The following is a 19,745-nucleotide window of genomic DNA, read 5'->3' on the forward strand; positions in this document are numbered from 1 at the left end:
TGCCCCCCAGAAACAACTCTAGGAAGCAAAGCTTGCTTGCATGGGGCTCGTGCACCCAGCAAGCCCTAGGAATGCATGGCAGGAGGAAGAGGAAGAGGAGGACAATGGCTGGCTTCAGCAAGCACAGAGCCAGCAATGTCCCCCAGCCCCTGCAGGGATTTGGGCTCGACTCAAGCTCAGCTGAGCCTCCTGCCATCAGGGATAGCATCCCTGATAGGATATCAGAGGCATGATTCCCTGGATCCCAGCATCTGCTTTTCCAGCTCCTGTATGGAAGCTAGACTGGAGACCAACATCCAGCCCAGAGCTCCATTTCTCTCCTCCTGTTCTGCTTCATGTGCCTCCTCCTGTATGGGAGGTGATCATGTTATTAAATTAATCCAGTACACAGTGTTCAGGTTTCCCCTAATTGGAAGGGAATTGCTTGAATTTTAGGGATGTGTTGATATTTGTGAGGTATCAGCAAGCATAAACACAGGAGCGCCAGCTGAGGCAATTGCTCCAACCTCTAGAAATGGGAAAAGAGAAAAATTGGAGTGCATACGTTTGCATGGGGGGAAGAGGAGTCTTTCTGCTGTTCTGGGCTTTCATTTTCCTTCCTATTCCTTGATCGTTGATTCCTGAGTTGCTTTTTCAGACATAGGGGATTCCTGATAGATTAAGGAAATTTCCCAGAATCTAATATGTTTGAACTGAGGAAGAACCAGATTGCTCTGAGAACTGATGATATCTCCTCCAGGCACTTCTGCAAAGGCAGCTGCAATTGACAGGGCTATTTACTGTGGAATGGGATCATCCTTTGGAAGGGCATTGTCCAGCTTTGGGGCAGATCTCCCCTTGATCTGTGGTGCAAAACTTTTGGCTGCTCCTCACGCATGGAAGAAGGATGCTCCAGTCCTCTGCCTGTGGTTGCCCAGGTGTGATGCTTGGCAGAGCCTGGCTTGACTCACTGTGCAACTTCCCTTTTGGGGCTTAGCTTGACACTTCTGTCTCCTAATTCCATGTCTTTGACCTCTGTGGGGCTGCACCTCCTTTGCACTGGGCTGGAACTGGGCTCTGTATCTACTCTGTCCATTGGGCCGCATGTAATAGTGTCCTCAGGGCTTTCAAGTGGGTGGACAAAGAAGCCATTTCAAAGCTGTGGTGAACAAGGCAGAACACGATGGTGGAGAGGAAGGGGCTGAGATTGTTCTCTCTCCAGGCAGGGAATGCTCTGAAATGCTCAAAATGGCATTCTGGGGGATAATTTTCCCCAGCCCTTTGTCCATGAAGAATGAGGGCTGTTGGGGGAGGCCTGTGCTCAGAGTAAATGCTTCAGATCTATTGTTGCCATGCCTTTCATTGAGCTCATGAGCCCCCTATAAAACACTTACCTTTCACTAGTATGATTAAGAAAAGGCCAATATAGCTTTACCGCTCACTGGAGCATGAAGCGTGTTTAATTTAATAATGCTGATAAATCTTAAAGCCAGGAGCATTTGGCTAACACATGACCCACTTTTTCAATCAATTGGAAGCATTTACGTAACGGCCTGATGCAGGGTTCCTCCTGAGAGGGATGTGGAGCTGGGGATGACAAACACCCTCCCCGTCACAGGACCAGAGGGAATGGCTTTAGACTGAAAGAAGGGAGGACTAGATGAGATTTTAGGAAGAAATTCTTCCTTGTGAGGATGGGGAAGCCCTGGCACAGGGTGCCCAGAGAAGCTGGATCCCCGGAAGTGTCCAAGGCCTGGTTGGATTCCATGGCTTGGAGCAGCCTGGGGTAGTGGAAGGTGTCGCTGCCCATGGCAGGGGGATGGAATGGGATGTCTTGTTCCCTTCCAACCCAAACCATTTTATGATTCTGTGATATCTCTGGTGAAGAGTTTGTCTGCTGCCACATTGTGAGCACTGGAACCTCCATCTGTCTGCTTATTGACCCTTTCTGGCATTGCCTCCCATGCATAGGAGTCAGCCTGGGGTTAACCAACACAGCTAGTTACGCTTTTCCTTCATTGTACACCTTACAAGTAGGCTCAGTCTTGAAAATTCCTGATCTTGTCTGTTCTGTTACAGTCTCTCAGTCTCTCAGGCGAAAAAGTCGCCATTTTCCTCGTAAATATTCTCCTTCTTCCCACCCTTAAAAGCACCTTTTGGCTTGACATAGAACCGTATGGTTTGGGTTGGAAGGGACCTTAAAGCTCATCTCATTTCACCCCCTGCCATAGGCAAGGACACCTTCCACTATCCCAGGTTGCTCCAAGCCCTGTCCAACCCGGCCTTGGACACTGTCAGGGATGGGGAGCCCACAGCCTCTCTGGGCAGCCTTTGCCAGTGACTCTGTTTTGGTGTTCAGCACATTTAATTTCCTTTCCTTTTTGTGAGGATTCCATCCTTTTTTTTCGTTTGTAACATGCAGCAGCCTCAAGCCCCATGTTTGCATGTAGGTCATAAGCAGCCTCATTCCCAATGAGCCAGTGTCCTTTAGCTTCAGGGAATTCTATCCCCCTGCAAACCACGTGGGTTTATCCATTTTGGGTTTCATAATAACCTCTGGGAAGAGGTTTTGCATCAAACCCATATCCCAGCCATGGTCTGTGCATTGCTGCTGTTTATTCATCCTGAATTGCATTAAAGCAGTACTTGAGAACTTGTTTATCTCCTGCTTTTTTTGCTCATGTAAGTCCCTGTCTGAGCAAAGGGTAATGCCAGATGCTTGTGAGCAGGATGAAAAAATCTCCCATCTGATACAGACTGAGGGATTAAATAACGTGAGGGAGAATTGCTCTGTGTCCCTCAGCATTGCACGTAGAAGGATGCTGGCACCGCCCTCTGGGACAGGACTGCTCTCCCCATGCAATGGGCTGCAGGGACATTTCATATGCCACGTCCTCATGCAGAGATGCTCCTAAAGAGGCATCAGGAGTGAAAAATGAAGGATTTGTTGCCATTCTGTGGTTTTTATTTATTTCCCCCCCTTGACTTCAAAACATCAGTGACCCTCTAGAGGGCAGAGGAGGAAAGGGAGATAATGGAAAAGGAAAACAGCATGGTTTCCTTAGATATTTGTGACATGAGTGGCTGGAAGGGGTGTGGTCCACAGTCTGCCCAGCTGGGGAGCTCTCAGGTGAGGATGTGTGGCAACCAGGATGCCAGTTCTGTCTTTCCCATTCAGTGCTCCTGGAGTCAGATAGACAATTCCCGACCACTGAAAAAGGGCCGTGTGGTTTTCTTTATGCTGTAAATGGTGAACTTTGGTTCGCTAGATAGGTACTGTGGGTGCTTTAAAGCCCCACTGCAGCCGCTGGCCCTTGGTCAGGCTGCTCACCTGATGCCCGGGTCCAGAGTTGTTTTTTAGTTACTCTGTGGGGTCCGTCCCACTCCGAGGAACTTATTCTGAGAGCAAACCTTCCCTGCTGTGTCCCCAGGTGATTCCGCCACGGTGCTGCCTGTGCCAGGGCTGCTCTCCCAGGTAGCGCACGTCTCCCGTCCCCTGGTAGCAAATGGAGTCCAAGGTCTCCGAAGGCGGCCTCAACGTCACCCTCACCATCCGGCTGCTGATGCATGGCAAGGTAAGGGGCTCCCATAGCGAGGGTGTCCTCACAGGTCCCTCTCCCACCTGCCCAGCCCCACATACAGCTCTGTCCAGCTGTCCCAGCCCCAGGAATAGCTGTCCTGCTGGTGAGGAGGGTGGCATGATGCTCCTGCTCCCTCTCATTCCTGCCCCACAACCCTGTCCCTCTGCTGGGGACCATGTCCACCAGGTCTTCACTTCATTATGGGGTTGGGTTGGATTCTCAACATGTTTTCTAATGTCAGTTCCTCTGGTTTTGGCTTTTTCTCTGTGTAGGAAGTTGGAAGCATCATTGGGAAGGTAAGGATGCCTTTTAATGTACCTTAGATGCTGTTCCTGCACCTTTGGTGTGGCATGTGCCATAGTCACCTCTTCCCTGTGATGTCCTGAGAAGTGTTGGGTGCCTGAGCTAGTTGCTGCATTTGTGAGCCAGAAATTAAGAGAAACCCACAAAGGGGTCAAAAGACCATTCCCCTAAAAACCTCACCAACCAGCAAACTGTTTCCAGCTGCTTCACTGGGTAATGGCTGGGAGTTTACAGTCATGTTGCTCTGGTGTTTTCATCGAATAACTTCATTAAGAGATACTAAAAATGTCACACAGATACATTTATTATATTTTAAGTAATTCTATAGCCCCTGTCTCTGAGGCCAGAGGACTCCATTTACCTTGTCCAAAAAAGCTTCCTGAGTTGCTCTGGTGTTTCCACAGTGTTTTGGAAAGTCCTGGCTGTACAGGATTAGGGTTGCTTTTTTTTTTTTTTTTTTTTTTTTAAATAGTTTTAAAATAAAGGTTTATGGTGGCAAAGATTTGCAGCATGAACACATTTTCCCTGTATGCTTGAGCCTTACTTTTCCATCAGCATGTCCAACTCTGGCAAGATTCACAGTTGAGAATTTGTGTGTATTTATTTATTTATTTATTTATTTGATGATTTACATGCTCTTCAGCTGACCATCACGTGGGGATGCAGGGCCAGGCATCACAGCTCCCATGTTTTGGCTGCACTTTGGCATGTATTAGGTAGATGCATTTTCGGTAGGGTTGTTTTAAAGGTAGAAGTTGTGAATTTTCAGTAATGTTTTGGTTTTCCCTCTTGTTTCAGAAAGGAGAGACTGTGAAGAAGATGCGTGAGGAGGTGAGCAGCCTTCTCTGTGGATGATTTGTAGGAGGAAGGGAGTGCAGAGTGGCCAGAGCTGCACATTGCCCTGTGTGATATGTGCAGTAATTCCCAGGGTCAGGACAAGCAAGCCAGCTGTCCCCAGAGCTCTTTGGACCAGTTTTTTCCCTTCACACTCAAACTCCTGTCACATTTTCCAGAGTCAAGTATTTAATGAAACATTGAAATTAAGTCACTCATAAGATGCTTTGAGTTTGTCGAGGGTCTTTATTCCTGCAGCTCCTGGGGAGTTGTCAGGACAGTGAACAAAACTCTTCACAGGCAGTGTCTCCATGAGCTGGTCTTACCTCGATCCCATGGGTTTGCTTTGCAATAAAACATTGGAAACTCTTTCTAAGGGTTGGGATAAGGCAGGGCTGAAATCACTGCAGAGGAGGGGTGGGAGTTTGGAAGTTTAGCTGGAATGCTGTGAGACTGGCACAGATATCAGGCTGAGAGAAGACCCAGCCTGATTGTTTGGCTGTGGCTATTCCAGGACTCTTCTTCTCTTTCCAGAGCGGGGCAAGGATCAACATCTCGGAGGGGAACTGCCCTGAGCGGATTGTGACCATCACTGGCCCCACTGATGCCATCTTCAAGGCTTTTGCCATGATTGCCTACAAATTTGAGGAGGTGAGAAATGTGATCCAGCCCATGGCTGGGGACAGCAGTGCCTGCTTGGATTTGACTAACTGGGACATGGCCTCAGCACAGGACCTTTCATACACCTCTGACTAGGGTGGGTCTGGAACACAAGTCTGATGGGGAGCAGTTCAGGGAGCTGCTGGACTCAGCCTGGAGAAAAGGAGGCTCAGGGGGGGACCTTCTCACTCTCTACAACTGCTTGGAAGGAGAGTGTAGCAATTTAGGGGTTGGTCTTTTCTCCCAGGTAACAAGTGACAGGACCAGAGGAAATGACCTCTGGTTTGGGTTGGATATTAGGGAAGATTTCTTCACTGGAAGGTCTGTCATGCCTGGGAACAGGATGCCCAGGGCAGTAGTGGTCACCATCCCTGGAAGTGTTCAAGAGGGAACACTTTAGTCACCTGACCACAACATGTATAGATGTGCCACCTGGGCACTGGAGGTGGCTCTGGTCAGGTACTAAGGACTGATGTGCTGCACTTTTCCTTCCCAAGGACATAACCAACTCCATGAGCAACAGCACCGCTACCAGCAAACCTCCGGTGACACTGCGGCTGGTGGTGCCAGCGAGTCAGTGCGGCTCCCTCATCGGCAAGGGGGGCTCCAAAATCAAGGAAATCCGAGAGGTAAGGCAGATTCCATTTCATTATTGCCGTTCAGTGCAGCTCCTCGGAGCTGATCTGCAGCCAAGGGGGAGCTGCCTTGGAAAAGGGGATCCCTGTGCTGCATCACGGATCACATTGCTTCCCGGGATGGTGTGGCTGATGTAGGAGCAGCATCCCACGGGATGCCACATGCTGGGCCTTCGGGAGGCGCATGGTTTCATGGATGGAGCTTGCTGTGAGTGAAGGCATTCAGCTGTGGGATTCTCCTTCATCTCTCTTTCTGTCTCCAGTCCACAGGTGCTCAGGTCCAAGTGGCGGGGGACATGCTGCCCAACTCCACAGAGCGGGCGGTGACAATCTCGGGGACACCCGACGCAATTATCCAGTGTGTCAAACAGATCTGTGTGGTGATGCTGGAGGTACAGTCTGTAACAAAAGGGGTAAAGTACATATGGAAAAAAAATCCCAGCTGGCCCCACCAGAGCACTGGGAGCTGTAGACCATGTCTCTCTCGTCCCCTTCACCACGCGTTGTTGGACTACTCTCATTTCCTGGTACCTCCGCTGGAAATACACCCTGTGTCTTTTCCCTACCATTGTCCGTAGTTTCTAGAGTCCCACACTGGAAGCCTGTCTGGTCGGGTGCCCCAAAGGAGGTGGTTTGTGTCAGAGCAGGGGGTGACTTCAGGGCAGAGGGGTGCCGGCAAGCTGGGACAGCCTGGCCTGGCATCCCAGCAGCACTCAGGGTGCCGTGAGAAAGATATGGGGGCTACAGCCACTGCTCCAAGAATCTGGTCTCTGCCTCGCGAGGACCTCAGCCAGGAGGAGGAGGAGGAGGCCAGAGCATCCCTTGCATTGGAGGAGCTGGAACTGGGAGCACAAGGCTGTGTTCCAGTGAGGTACAGTGGAAATGGTAGTGAGGAAGGCTGGTGGATAGCAGGGACTGTATATATGGCACATGGATACATGTCCAAGGTGCCCTTTTCTGGGATAAATGCTGACAAGCAGAGCTGGAAGATCTCTGCCATGGAGAAATGCTGCTGTACCAGTTTCTGGAGATGACCTCAGCCACATGCCTTACATCCACACCTGCCACCTCAGATGGGAGAAGCTCCAGGAGGAAAGCCCCTGGGACACAGGATGGTGACACATTCCACTCCTGGTACATCCCAGAGACAGACAAAGCTGGGACCAATGTAAGGCCCACTGCCTAGCTGCACAGCCCTTTCACAGCAGGAAGGAGCATGTTTCCCACTGGAAAAGCTTCAGATGGGCATGGCAAGGCTTGGTGAAGGTGATGCAAAGCCAGATGGAAGCATCTTCAGCTTGGCAGCAGCACATCTCGGCAGGGATAGCCAGGAGCCACATTGCTCATCCCTGCTGGCTGTGATGCTCAGGCAGCTGCACTGCTGCCAGAGGAATTTTGGATGACCAGGTCACACACTGCAGCACCTGATGACATCCAGACTGCAGCAGAGATGAGCCTGAGGTGATGCTTGCCAGATGTATTAAAAAGATTTTCTCACAAAGCAAGATGTGCTGCTCCTCTGTACAGCTCAGCCATGGGAAAGAGAAAAACCCTCAATTCTTCTTGCAGTCTGAAGTATGGAAAGTGCCCTGGCTTTAACAGCTCACAGAGATGTTCCATATCACCTTTCAGTCTTAAACAGATAATTCCGTCTTGTTCCCTCCAAGATTTGTAATGCAGTAAAAGAAAAAGTGGGTTTGGGGTGCTGGAGATGTACTTTGATCAGCTTTCCCATAAACAGGCGCTTAGCAGCAGGATTTAGGTAATGTTGCTTGCCTACAAGTAGATATCCAAAGAATGTACAGGAAAAAAAAGAATTTTCCATGAGATAGTGTAATTTCTATTGCCTGTCCTTAGATAGCAGTCACTGAGTTGTTTAATTTGGGGTAGAAAGCAATAGGAGAGCTGAAATCTCTCCTGATCCCTAGAAACCTCCATGTTTCCTATAGCCTGTAAGTTGTTCAGGAGAAAACCAGAGGAAGAATCTGGGTGAGCAGCACCTGCACATCACACCTGCGGCTCATTCACTGCAGCTCTGCTCAGACCTACCCAGGGACCCCACAGAGAGCAGGAAGACCACAGAATCATGGAATCACAGAATGTGTGGGTTGGAAGGGACCTTAAAGGCCATCTAATTCCAGCCCCCTGCCGTGTGCAGAGACACCTCTCAGCTGACCACAGGTGCCTCGCAGCACCCATGTCGCAGCTCAGATGGCGATGGACCACACCAAGGCCTGTAGGTGACCCTGTTCCAGCAGTGAGGAAGATGAGGGCAGTCAAAGAGCTTGAGCATGGTGCTGCATTGCTCAGATGGGCTGTACCTCCCTATCTGGCTGTTTGAGGCTCTCCTTGGGGTGTTCTGAGGAGGGTTCCCGGAGCCTAGAGCAGGCAGTGTGGTTTGCGCAGAGCAGAGCAAAGCTGAGGGAGGCAGCAGAGGTCCAGGAGGCCATTTAGGGGCCCGTGCCTTGGCAGGGGATCTCCCGTGCCCCAGGTTGTCCTTGTTGCCCATGAAACCCCTCTTTCCCCCGTGTGCTCCTGTGCAGAAACACGGTGTTGCCTGGTGCGGGTGTTGCCGTGGCGGCCCCGGGGGCCGTGCTCCATTAGGTGCTTTCTAACACTCTTTTTGCCGCCGTTTCAGGAAAGCTGTTCTAATGTTCTCTCTCCCTCTCCTTATCCCTTTTCCTAGTCCCCACCAAAAGGTGCCACCATTCCCTACCGCCCAAAGCCCGCCTCCACCCCTGTCATTTTTGCAGGTGGTCAGGTAAGAGCCGACCCGCTTGCAGCCTCCACTGCCAACCTCAGCCTTTTACTGCAGCACCAGCCGCTGCCCGTTAGTGCACTCAGGTTTCTTGCCTTCTGACTTGCATGGTGTCATCCCATCTGTTGTGTGCCACGGCAGCTGGACTGAAAGCTCTTGGCTTAGCTCCTGTGATGGATGCTGGACAATGAGCAGAAGGGAAGAGCCAGTCTGGGGAGACACAAAGGAAAGGCTGGAATTTACTTCACTAGACCCAAGTTCAGTATTTGTCAGTGGTTGAAAAGGAGAGGATTAGAAAAGCATTGTTGAACAAGAGGCTGTCACTGCTCTCTGGCACCTCCAGCTCTATTAAAAATACCTTTGTGTAGCTGTAATTGATCCAAGGTAGGAAGGGCTTGTTGCAGCAACTCCTCTGCTCAGGGCAGCCACCATGGAAGAGCCGTGTCCCCCTCCCTGGTGCTCACCTGGTTTGGGGTACTGCTTCCCCCTGAGGCAGAGCCTGCACTGTGTCACCCCCAGTGACACTGCAGCCTTGCAGACATCACACACTATTTCCAGCAGTGAGCTTTGGGGTGGTTTTTCCTTTGTGGGATAACCATCACATGGGTGAGCTGGAGGTTATTCTGAAAACAAAAATAAGCAGAAACAAGAGCAACTGAGCCCACGGCTGTTTCTAAAGAGGGAACTTGCACTGTTGCTGTCTCCACCTCATCTCATCACCTCACCTGGTGACCGAGGGCGTGCCTGTAGATGCCACCCTGCTGAGGTGCATGACATCCAGCAGGGCATGTGCCTTCCCAAGAGCTTCAGCATCCAGGTAGGGCCAGCACCACAAAACCACAGCTTATGCCACCCAGAGCAGCTCCACACAAGTTATTTAATTTCTCTCCGGCCATAATAAGGACAAAGAACAAGAGCAAAGCCCAGAGCACAGGCTATTTCAGGCTGAATTAGTCAATCATAGGGATCAGGAGTGTGTCACTCCATCAGAGCAGCCATCCTGAAAAAGAACTTCGAGTCCAGCTGCCTGGTCTGTTCAAAAGGGAGAGTGAGATAGAGGCAGCAGTTCTTCTGCTGTGAATGGCTGGTTTCTTGGACAGAAGTAACATCATGGGAAGAAGAAACTGTCCCTGAAGTGAGAGCTCTTCCCAATGCTGGGAGCCCTTTGGCTCTGCCCGAGGGGTGGCACGGGGCGGGTGGGCCGAGGACAGCTGGTGACCGTGGTGACAGGTGCTTGGGGTGGGATGATCCTCTAGGAGCTCACCAGGCTGAGTGATGTAGCAGCCAACGGCAGCTGCCAAAGGGACCAGCCATCAAAGGTCAGAGTTGAGTTGCATCTGTCCAAGATACCTTCCTGCCCTTGATTACCTTTTTTGACTCAGTTTTTCTAATCAAAGTACAATGGCCAAATTAAACCACCAGGACAGGCAACTTTTCAGCCTCTGTCGTGTCCCCATTGTGCTGGGAAGCTGGTGGACACTGGGACAGCCATTTTCCCATTTCCTCATGCATGATTTTGGGGGTTTCCTTCACACAAAGCACTTTGCTCTTTGCAAATAATGCAGCAAATTTGCGGGTGGTTTCAAGTTTTTTCCTTTCATTTTTCTTGGCAATCTTTACTCTCCCTTTTCAAAGTGTTCTCCATCTCTTTTGCCGTTTCTTTGAGAATCATCTGAATAATGTGTCAACAAGTGAGATATATTTTGCTAGCTGGTTAAGTCCTAAATATTGGGCTCTCTAGTTTCTGGCTCTTCACCCACATTGGTGCTTATTTTGAGGTTATTTACGAACAAAAAGAGAAAGGATTACTACAAAGGATGGGAAAAACACACAAATGCATTTGCCTGGCAGATACTTGCATGGATTTATCAATTGCAGCTGGTGAAAGGCATTGCAGTGCAGGCAGCCCTTGACTCCATGCCTTTCCAATGCCCCAGCAGAGCACTGGAATATACTGGGTGGATATAAAGCATCCACTGGGACTTGTGCACCTGGATATATGGAGAGGCTCACGGAATTGGCTCGCTTTTTGGGATCACGCTTGGGCAGTGATGTCAGTTGTGCACCTGCTACACAGGTTCTGGTTATCAAAGGGGCACTAAAGATCATCCACTCTCAACCCCATGCAACTGATCCTTATTTTTTGTGCAGCAAAGACCAACCGCAGCCTGATATTCCTGCTCCATGCAATGCTGGCACCTACAAAGAGCTGTTTCTTTCCTTCTGAAAAAGCCAAACTGAGCCTGAGCCCTTGAAGTCAGGTAGCTCAGCATGCTCTAGGTTGAATGGGAGGTGGAACATCTCCCTCCTGCCCCAAGGATTTGGTGCCCTAGGGAATTTAATGTGGTACATGGGGGTCCCAACAGAGTTCTCTCCTCATGTCCTGCCAGCCCTGGTAACATTTTTGTCTTTCCTTTACAGGCCTATACAATTCAGGGACAATACGCTATTCCACACCCAGATGTGAGTTTTACCCTAATTTTTCTTATACCCTTTTCTGTCACCTGCATGCTACTGTCAATTCACATAATATTAATATTAGCCAATAATATTAATAGCGTATTTTCAAAGTAACTGGCCGTGTGTAGTATCTATTATACTTTGAGTAGCCTTTTAACTTGTTAGCACTAAACTTTATTACTTCCGAGGACTTGGCCTGATGCTAAATTGTTTGCATTATTCAGTGCTATCCCTTTGTTCTGAGAGAAACCTTTGCATTTTGTGCCTCAAAATGATCAAAACAGGAAAAGAAACCCACAAAACTTTCCCTTCTATTTTCTCCTTGTCTTTAAAATGTTGGTAAGCCAAGGGCATATTTAGCTGCTGAGTGCCTTGGTGGGGTGGGAAGAAGCCAGAGCTCTGGCTTCTTCCAAGCCTGGGCAGGAATGTGCCTTTCTGAAGGGGTGCTTCTTTGGGTGACATGGAAATTGGACAAACCTCCCACCGTGTCTCCCAGAGGGATGGGGAAGGTATTCATGCTGAATCTCACCTTGCTGAGAGCCCCCAGACCAACGTGGTCACCCTGGGTTTGGTGGCTGTCTCGCTGCTGTGGGTGGCAGGGCAGCATGGGGACAGCCCCCACTTCACCTCAGGCTCCTCGGTGCAGAGACAGGAGCTGCTCTGAGCTGCTCTCATTGAGGCTTGCTGATGCTGGGATCCCCTGGGCTCCCATGCCTGTGCGGGGTCAGGGAGCACTTTTGCGGGGGGACATGTAGGGATCAACAGCTGGAATGTGTGCACCTGAAATTACCAAGGGAAATAACAAATCAGTCTGTTTGAAGGATTTCTTTGAGGAAAGCAGTGAAGCTCAGCTTCTGAGGTGGTCATGGCTCTTAGAAAAGGCAGGGAGTTTCTAAATGTGTTTCTAAGGGGGTAAAATACCCATCGGGTCCCCTGCAGAGGGTCCCTCCTGCTGTGAGGCAGGGATCTGCAGTGGGGCTGAGGATGTGGCAGTGGATGGAAAGCCTTCTCCAGTCATCCCATCCATGGGAAGGGGTTGATGCAGCTCAGAGTTCCCTTTTCCAGTGAGTGCATTGGATACTAAATAATGGAATGACTTTTTCCATGGTTGAGAAGGTGGCAAGGCTGTTTGATATTACGAATGCCTGCCCCATATGGGAATATTTGGGAGCTGGAGGCTGGATTTTCATCCTAGGAGAAATGGTTTCACTGGAATTAGAGGAATCCAGGCTTTGGCTTTCCATGTGACACCAGTATGTGTGTACTCTGAACAGCCTGCTGTGATGGTTGATAAGAAATATTCCTAATTATGTACTCTTTGCTTTTGCTCCATAAGCACAATACAACTAAATAAACTGTATAGTAAGGTAGATCAATGCAGTCTTTATCCCAGTTTTTCTTTGCAAGTGGTGCCAACAGCTTAGTGTTTTCCTTGTTCCTATATTCCTCTGATTGTCAGGATTAAAATACATTTGCTGACTGCCCCACTCCCAGCAAATTTCCTGAATAAAGCTCTTGGTACATGGGCTACTTCCTCCATCCTTACTCTCAGGGTGTTCTTTAAATGATTGGTCACTTTAAACAATGTTCAGTGCAGAATCCACTCTAGAATGTGCTTTTAGGGCATTTTAAACATGTTTTAGGTGTCTGTGTTTAGTGGCTGCCTTTTGCAAAGCAGGCAGAATTTTGAGTGCTCGGCGTGTTCTCCTGCCATGATTTTGTCCCTGGAGAAACACTTCAGGACAGGGGACGCTTTGGCTCTTAAGGGGCTTTCGCATTGCCTGGGTGTTTTTGGCTGTTTGGGATGTGATGGGTAGCTGCCTGCTGTCCCAAAAGCTGCAGGATCATACAGAGACTCGGTTGGGTTGGATTGGGTTGGGTTGGAAGGACCCTTAAAACTCACCTCACTCCAAACACCTGCCATGGGCAGGGACACCTTCCACTATCCCAGGCTGCTCCAAGCCCTGTCCATCCTGGCCTTAGACACTGCCAGGTATCCAGGGGCAGCCACAGCTTCTCTGGGCACCCTGTGCCAGAGCCTCAGCACCCTCACAGGGAAGGATTTCTTACCAGAATCCCATCTAACCCTTCCCTGTGTCAATGTGAAGCCATTCCCCCTGTCCTGTAGCTCCGGGCCCTTGTCCAAAGTCCCTCTCCAGCTCTCTTGGACCCCCTTTAGCCCCTTGGAGCATCTTCGTGACCTCCTCTGGACTCGCTCCAACAGATCCATGTCCTTCCTGTGCTGGAGACCCCAGAGCTGGATGCAGTACCTCAGGTATAGTCTCACCAGAGCAGAGGGGGACAATCCCCTCCCTTGGCCATGGAAGATGAGCTGGAAGAGATGGACGTAGCAGCTTTTTCTATGACACCGGGATGCAGCCATCTTCTCCTCTCCTAGACTTGTTTATTGCTCTAATTGCAAGGGCTGCATAAATACCACTATCGGAACTATGTCTGGAAGGTCTACTAGGTCAGTGTTAGAAAGGATTTTGGTCTCCCCCATTTGGCATAGCAGGACCCCTGTCCCACAGCATGGCTGGAGCCCACTGGGCAAAGAGATTTCATCTGGCATCCTGCCAGCAGGACCAGGTGTCACAAGGAATTCCAGAAACAGGGTGCAGCTCCAGAAAACAGGATAGTTCTGAAGTTAAAAAGCAGTAGATGCTGATGTCTCTGTTCCCTGCAGGAGCAGTAGCATGCCCAGTGTTATCTGGAGACAGCTGTGTTGTGGCAGGAACCCATAATATCACACCTTTGGCTAAAATAAGCCAAAGACAGCCAAAATAGACACAGAGATGTGCAGACACCTCTTTTTGTGGAGTGGTAAGACCTCTCCCCTGAGGTAGCGGAGGCTTGGTGTCCTCATGCCTCTCCAGGCAGGACAGGGATCCCATGGGTAACCTGTCCAGGGATTTTCAGGTGTTTCACTCCTTCCTGCTGCTTCCCTCCAGCCTCTCGCAGTGTGCACAGGCCCCCAGGTCAGCTCTTCCCAGCATTTCCCCCTCACTGCTGCCAGCCAGACCTCCTCACTCTCTCTCCCCAGCCCTGCTGCAGCAGCAAGGAGGTGTTTGAATCTTTTCGTCCCCCAAAACATTGAAACTATAACTCCTACCTCCCCATTGCCAGGGAGGATGGGCAAAAAAAGCAGTTTAAATTTGGGGGTCGATATGGTGCTGACAACTCCCAGAGCACCTGTGAAAGTGGGAGGTTGTAAAGAGTCTCCCTCCTGCCCACTGCCAGTCTTCAGCCCAGTTTGGTTTGTTTTCTTTTCTTTTTCTGTCTTTTTGGTTTGTTTGGTTTTGTTGTTTTGTTTTGGTTTTTTTTTTTTTAATTTGGAGCAGTAAAAATGAGCACAAAATGTATTCCAAACAAACACCTCTCTGTAAAACTTCCTGACCAGGCAGCAAAAACCTCCTTGGCACAAGGGATACAGGGATCTGAAATACCTACTGGTCATGACTGAAGCCCATAATTCCCCATATTTCTAACGAGCTGGCATTTAGAAACGCAGTTTATCCATCTCCCAGAGACACTTCCCATTGGAGGCACAGCACAGGAAAGTGTGCTGCGAGGACAAGCGGTGACAATGTGGCTCTGGTGGCACAAAGAGGGTTCTTGGGTGCTGGCTGTGATGCCCACCAGCTGGCCCTGCACTGAGGCAGAGGAGTTGAACTGACACTAAGAATGGGCTTCTTGCTGGTATCGTACTTCAGACCCTGACCAAGCACTTCTGCCAAAGATTTGGGCTTTATTGCACTATACCCAGGCCAAGTCCTTTCTGCTAATGTTTTTGCCATGTCTCACCATGGCTTCCTGGATTGGTTTTTTTTTTAGTGTTTTTTTTTAAATTATTTTTTATTTTTCAGTTTGTTTTCCTTCCCCCCCATCCGCCCCGTTATAATTTTGTTCTTGCTTTTCAGTGTGACTTGTTGTACTCTATGACAATAACCTTCTTAGCTCTAATGTCCCTCCTACCCCTCAGCAGTTGACCAAGCTCCACCAGCTGGCTATGCAGCAAACCCCCTTTACTCCCCTTGGACAGACCACCCCCGCTTTCCCTGGTACGTACCCACATGCCCTTTCAAGATATCCTTCTCTTACCTGTAGAGTTTCTCTCTCTTTCTAATCTCTTGTTGTTTAATGGAAATGAGCAGGGCGAGTAAAAGGTGGCAATATCCATGGGGAGAGCTTAAGGAGAGGCTTGATGGATGTTGTGGGGGTTATGGTGCTCAAGGGCGAGCTCTCAGCCTGGGCTTTCCCAGCAGAAGCCATGAGCACCATCCCTCCCTCCAAGGAGGAGGCAGCATCCTCTGCCCCGCGCTGCTCCGGATTCTGGCGGAACACCCGCACTTTCCTGGCGGGACATCCATGCTCTCCCGGCGGGACGTCTGAGCTCTCCTGGGGGGACATCCGCACCTTCCTGGCAGGAGCAGCTCGGGGCCGGCCGGGGTTGCTGCCTCGGGGAGCGGTGCTGAGCCAGGCAGGATAGCACTCCCGCAGTGGGAAGGAGTCATGGCCGGAGGGGGCTGCGCTGATGGGAGGACAGCCAGCCCCGGCATGGCCCAAGCCTTGTCCTCAAGGCCGGCATGTTCCTGGTTACCTGGGAAGCAGATAGAGCACAGGGGATGGAGGTACATAAAGTACCGCTTGGAAATCACTTTTCTGACAGTATGTTCATCATATTTTGAGCTTCCTAGATGAAGTGACATTGCTTATCTCCTCGAAGGGAAAAGCATTAAACCTGTTTCTTCTTTGCTCTTCAGGAGAAAAGCTGCCCTTACATTCCTCCGAAGAAGCTCAAAATCTGATGGGCCAGTCATCAGGTAAAACACAAAGCTAGAGGGAAGTAAGCAGGCTTTGGTTGAAATGTATTCCGTAAATAGGACTATGCCATTGTTGTGCTCCGAGAGGAATCATGGTATTCATGGAAAAGACAGCAGATTGTCTTGGTGGGCAGGGAGAGATCGGGCAGCCCCCTTCTCCTTGGTGCAGCATGTCAAAGGAAAAGTGCCTGGGCTTTATTACCTGGCTCTGTGATGTTTGTGTGTAACTGCCACAGAACCACAGAATATCTTGAGTTGGAAAGGACCCACAAGGATCATCCAGTCCAACCCCTGGCCTTGCACAGGCACTCCAACAATCCCACCATGTGCCTGAGAGCACTGTTCAAATGTTCCTTGGGCTCTGGCAGCCTTGGGGCTGTGTCCATTCCCTAGGGAGCCTGGTCAGTGCCCAGCACCCTTTGGGGGAAGAACCTTTTCCTGATCTCCAGCCTTACCCTCCCCTGGCACAGCTTCATGCTGTTCTTCAGGTTCTGTCTCTGGCTGCAGAGAGCAGAGATCTGTGCTGCCCCTCAGGTGCGGTGAGGTCTCCCTGAATGCTGTCTGTGTACTAGGAAGATACCAGAGTCATCACCCTTATTCCTGCATTTAATTTTGCATAAACTTTGCTCAGAAACAACAGAACAGTGCCGATGGGAACAGCCATGACATGCAGCTCCAAGCCATTCAGGGTGAGTTGCAATTTTAGTGGGACAGGACCCTGAGGAGCCGAAGTATGGCTGCAGCCTTGGAGAAATTTTGCTGTCAGATGTCCCACATTCATCTGTATGTGAGGAAGAGATTTGTCTTTTGTTTCCTACCATTGCATAGAGGACCTGTCTCAAGACCTGGAGGCTCACAGGCAGGATGAGCCAGACCTGGGGCACGCAGCCATCCCATGCATGCCTCAAAGGTTTGGTGACAGCACCTAATTATGAAAGCAAGCGTAGCCTGAGCAAATAGACCCCACAAGACTGCAGAAATACAGATTTCATGACACTGACCTGTGCAGCCATGTTTTCTGCATGCCCCCTTTGCAGTCACCCAAGGCATTAATCTTGCCCTTACACCCTCCTTACAGCCTCAAGGACTGCTTGTACATATCAAAAAAGGAGGATATGGAGTGGTGAAATAAGCAGTCTCTAGGTCATGGAGAAGAATGTGGCCATTCCTCAAAGGCTGTGTGAGGCAGGGATGGTGCAGTACCATGGCTCCCAGTGTCGCAAGGGCTTTCAGCATCATCCATGTCATCTGAGTGTGGGATGGAGGATGCTGCCTAGGAGTCTGAGGAGCTTAGTATCTATTCCCTGAGATCCCTGGATGCCTCAGTGCTGCTCAGAGCTCTCACTGGTGCTCTGTTCCCTTCAGAAGACATTTTTCTGCCACACCCAGGCTGCTGCTGAGCTGAGTCTTGTAACACATGGCCAAAGGAGAGGGACACCCTCACCAGAGGGATATATCTGTGATAGGTGCAGTCCACCTTGCCCCAAACTGTGAGGAGGCTCAGTGTACCGGCCAGTCCAGGTGAAGTGTGTGCTGTAAAGTCAGCATTGAGCATTGACTGTGGTGTAATACCTGGGCAGGAAATGTTCTGTGCAGGTTTTGGCATTAGCACCCCTGGCAGGGGTGAATGACAGCAGAGGGCTGCCAGCTGGAGGATCTGCATCCTCATTCCCTGCAATTCCTCTCTTTTCTGTGGTCCCAAGTGAAAAATCTGGTGAGGAAGCCTCCTGCAGGCAAATGTCAGTGATGTGTATCTGGGAAGATGCATTCAGGAAAGCACAGGAAGTACATTGTCACATAATCATGGAATGGTTTGAGTTGGAAGGACTCTTACAGCCCATCTTGTTCTACCCCCCTACCATGGGCAGGGACACCTTCCTCTAGACCAGGTTGTTTTAAATCCCATCTACCCTGGCTGTGAACACTTCCAGGGATGGGACAGCCACAGCTTCTCTGGACGACTGGTGCCAGGGCCTCCTCACCCTCACTTCCTAACATCCTAAGATCATGCATGAGCACATCAGAGATAACCAGAGCTCCTCTTTCTCTGTGCTGAGGCCCTCCATGGAAATATGTGAGGAATTGGGTGCTGCTGCTGTCTTGTTTTGCAGGAGCTTTGCAGTTCCAGTCTCTTTGCGCTTCTTCATTCTGTACCTCCTTAACCACCCTCTTTCCATGGATACAGATCTGGCAGTCTCTTCTGCTCTTACAAGCTTTCATCAGTGGTTTATATCATAAGGATAAGGGTTTTTTTTCCCAGTTACTGCAAATTTCTGCCAGGCACCATACAGCTTCTTTCTTGCAGATTTCACATAGGACGTCCCTGCTTCAGCACTGAGATGATTTAATATGGGAAACCTAGGAGCACTATGGCATGGTGTCCTCTTACTTCTGGAGCTCCACTCACAGGATATCCTGCTGGCTCCAGCCATTCCCACCATGGAGGAGAGAGCTCTCCCTGACCCAGGGGAGGGTGGGAGGAAGCACACCCCTGCCTTCACTCCTCTCTGTGTGATTTTGTAGGGAAGCAGGATCTAAATCTCCATACTGTTCATCTTGCTTTCCCTTGGGAATAAGAGGGACAGCTGGTCCTGGGTCCAGCTAGGTTGCATGTCTTAGGAGTCTGGCTCAAATTCAGCATGACAGTCTGTGGGGCTTAACTTGCAGAGGACGTGTGCTGCCAGATCCCGCAAGGACACTGGTTTTGGGGCACCCAGCTGCTGTCACACGCCAGCAGCTCAATGCTGCTGCATCCAGAGAGGGCTGGAGGGTGCATGGACAGCATTCCTGTGGGGCAGGTGGGTGTCCCAGCTGGCATGCTCTCTGCTGCTGTGTGAGAAGGTGTTTAACCCACCTCTCTTTGCTGATGCTGGAACCTTGCACCCTCCTCTGAAGCTATTCCCAGTGGAAAGAAGGAAGGGTGGGAAGTGAGGCACTTGTGGGATGCAGGGAAGGTGACACACAGCACCAGCAAAGTCAGGTAGCAACTGTCTTCCTCCTCCTTGTCCCGGAGTGTGTGACCCCTTCCCCTCCCAGCCCGGAGCAGGACGCAGCCTTGGCAGTGTTGCGGGAAAGCAGCGGAGCTTTATCGCATTGCCTCTGCCAGCTCTAACCATGTTACCTTGCATCTGCCCAGGTTTGGATGCCAGTCCCCCGGCCAGTACTCATGAACTCACCATTCCCAATGATGTAAGTAAATCCAAGTGCTTCCTTGGCATGTCCGTGTGTGCATATGTGTATACACATATATGTTTATATATACATACATTATGTATAATGTGCAGCCATTTGGTTTTGTTAAATATATTTAGAGATGCCCCTTGCCCATGTTCCCTCATGCTTGTGCAGTCCGTTGGGGATCAGCCTGCAGCACAAAGCACCCGTTGGACTTTACACCGTCGGTAGCTTGCCTAGGTATAATCCTTAATGCTCCATTTTCCTTTCCAAGTGAACTCAGTGCTCATGAAACATGCCCAGTTGACAGCATTGGGAAAGGGAGGGAGCTCCCATGCCAGCCCTGATTAAACTCTTAGTTGCTTAATCAGGCTGTGGCAGGTCTGAGATGATGTTCCAGCTCAAGGGTAGTGACGGGGTGGGGTGGTAGGGAAGAGGAGGTAAGTAAGTGACATTTCTGATGCCACAAAGTGCCACACGAGTGTCTGAAGGACAGTGCGTCTCGTCTTAGTACTGCTGGCAGGCAGCTGTGGGGTCT

The 19,745-nt window shown here is 50.2% G+C and overlaps 1 protein-coding gene across 29 annotated transcripts in view; it reads left to right on the plus strand.

The window, feature by feature from the left end:
- The window catches only part of PCBP3 (poly(rC) binding protein 3), a 44,936-nt gene that overhangs the window by 13,976 nt on the left and 11,215 nt on the right, over positions 1 to 19,745 (plus strand). For 9 of the 29 annotated variants that reach the window (XM_038142205.1, XM_038142207.1, XM_038142204.1 and 6 more), the window contains 11 exons: positions 3,411 to 3,554; positions 3,833 to 3,856; positions 4,662 to 4,694; positions 5,232 to 5,348; positions 5,855 to 5,986; positions 6,256 to 6,384; positions 8,679 to 8,822; positions 11,172 to 11,213; positions 15,193 to 15,271; positions 15,974 to 16,033; positions 19,170 to 19,222. In XM_038142205.1, coding sequence (XP_037998133.1) covers positions 3,486 to 3,554; positions 3,833 to 3,856; positions 4,662 to 4,694; positions 5,232 to 5,348; positions 5,855 to 5,986; positions 6,256 to 6,384; positions 8,679 to 8,822; positions 11,172 to 11,213; positions 15,193 to 15,271; positions 15,974 to 16,033; positions 19,170 to 19,222 — 882 coding nt within the window. In that variant the 5' untranslated portion in view covers positions 3,411 to 3,485. The remainder of the gene's footprint in view (positions 1 to 3,410; positions 3,555 to 3,832; positions 3,857 to 4,661; positions 4,695 to 5,231; positions 5,349 to 5,854; positions 5,987 to 6,255; positions 6,385 to 8,678; positions 8,823 to 11,171; positions 11,214 to 15,192; positions 15,272 to 15,973; positions 16,034 to 19,169; positions 19,223 to 19,745) is intronic. The other 20 variants (XM_038142213.1, XM_038142233.1, XM_038142235.1 and 17 more) reach the window with 10 other exon arrangements.

The sequence above is a fragment of the Motacilla alba genome, chromosome 7, assembly GCF_015832195.1.
Source record: "Motacilla alba alba isolate MOTALB_02 chromosome 7, Motacilla_alba_V1.0_pri, whole genome shotgun sequence".
NCBI classification, from domain to species: Eukaryota; Metazoa; Chordata; class Aves; order Passeriformes; family Motacillidae; genus Motacilla; species Motacilla alba.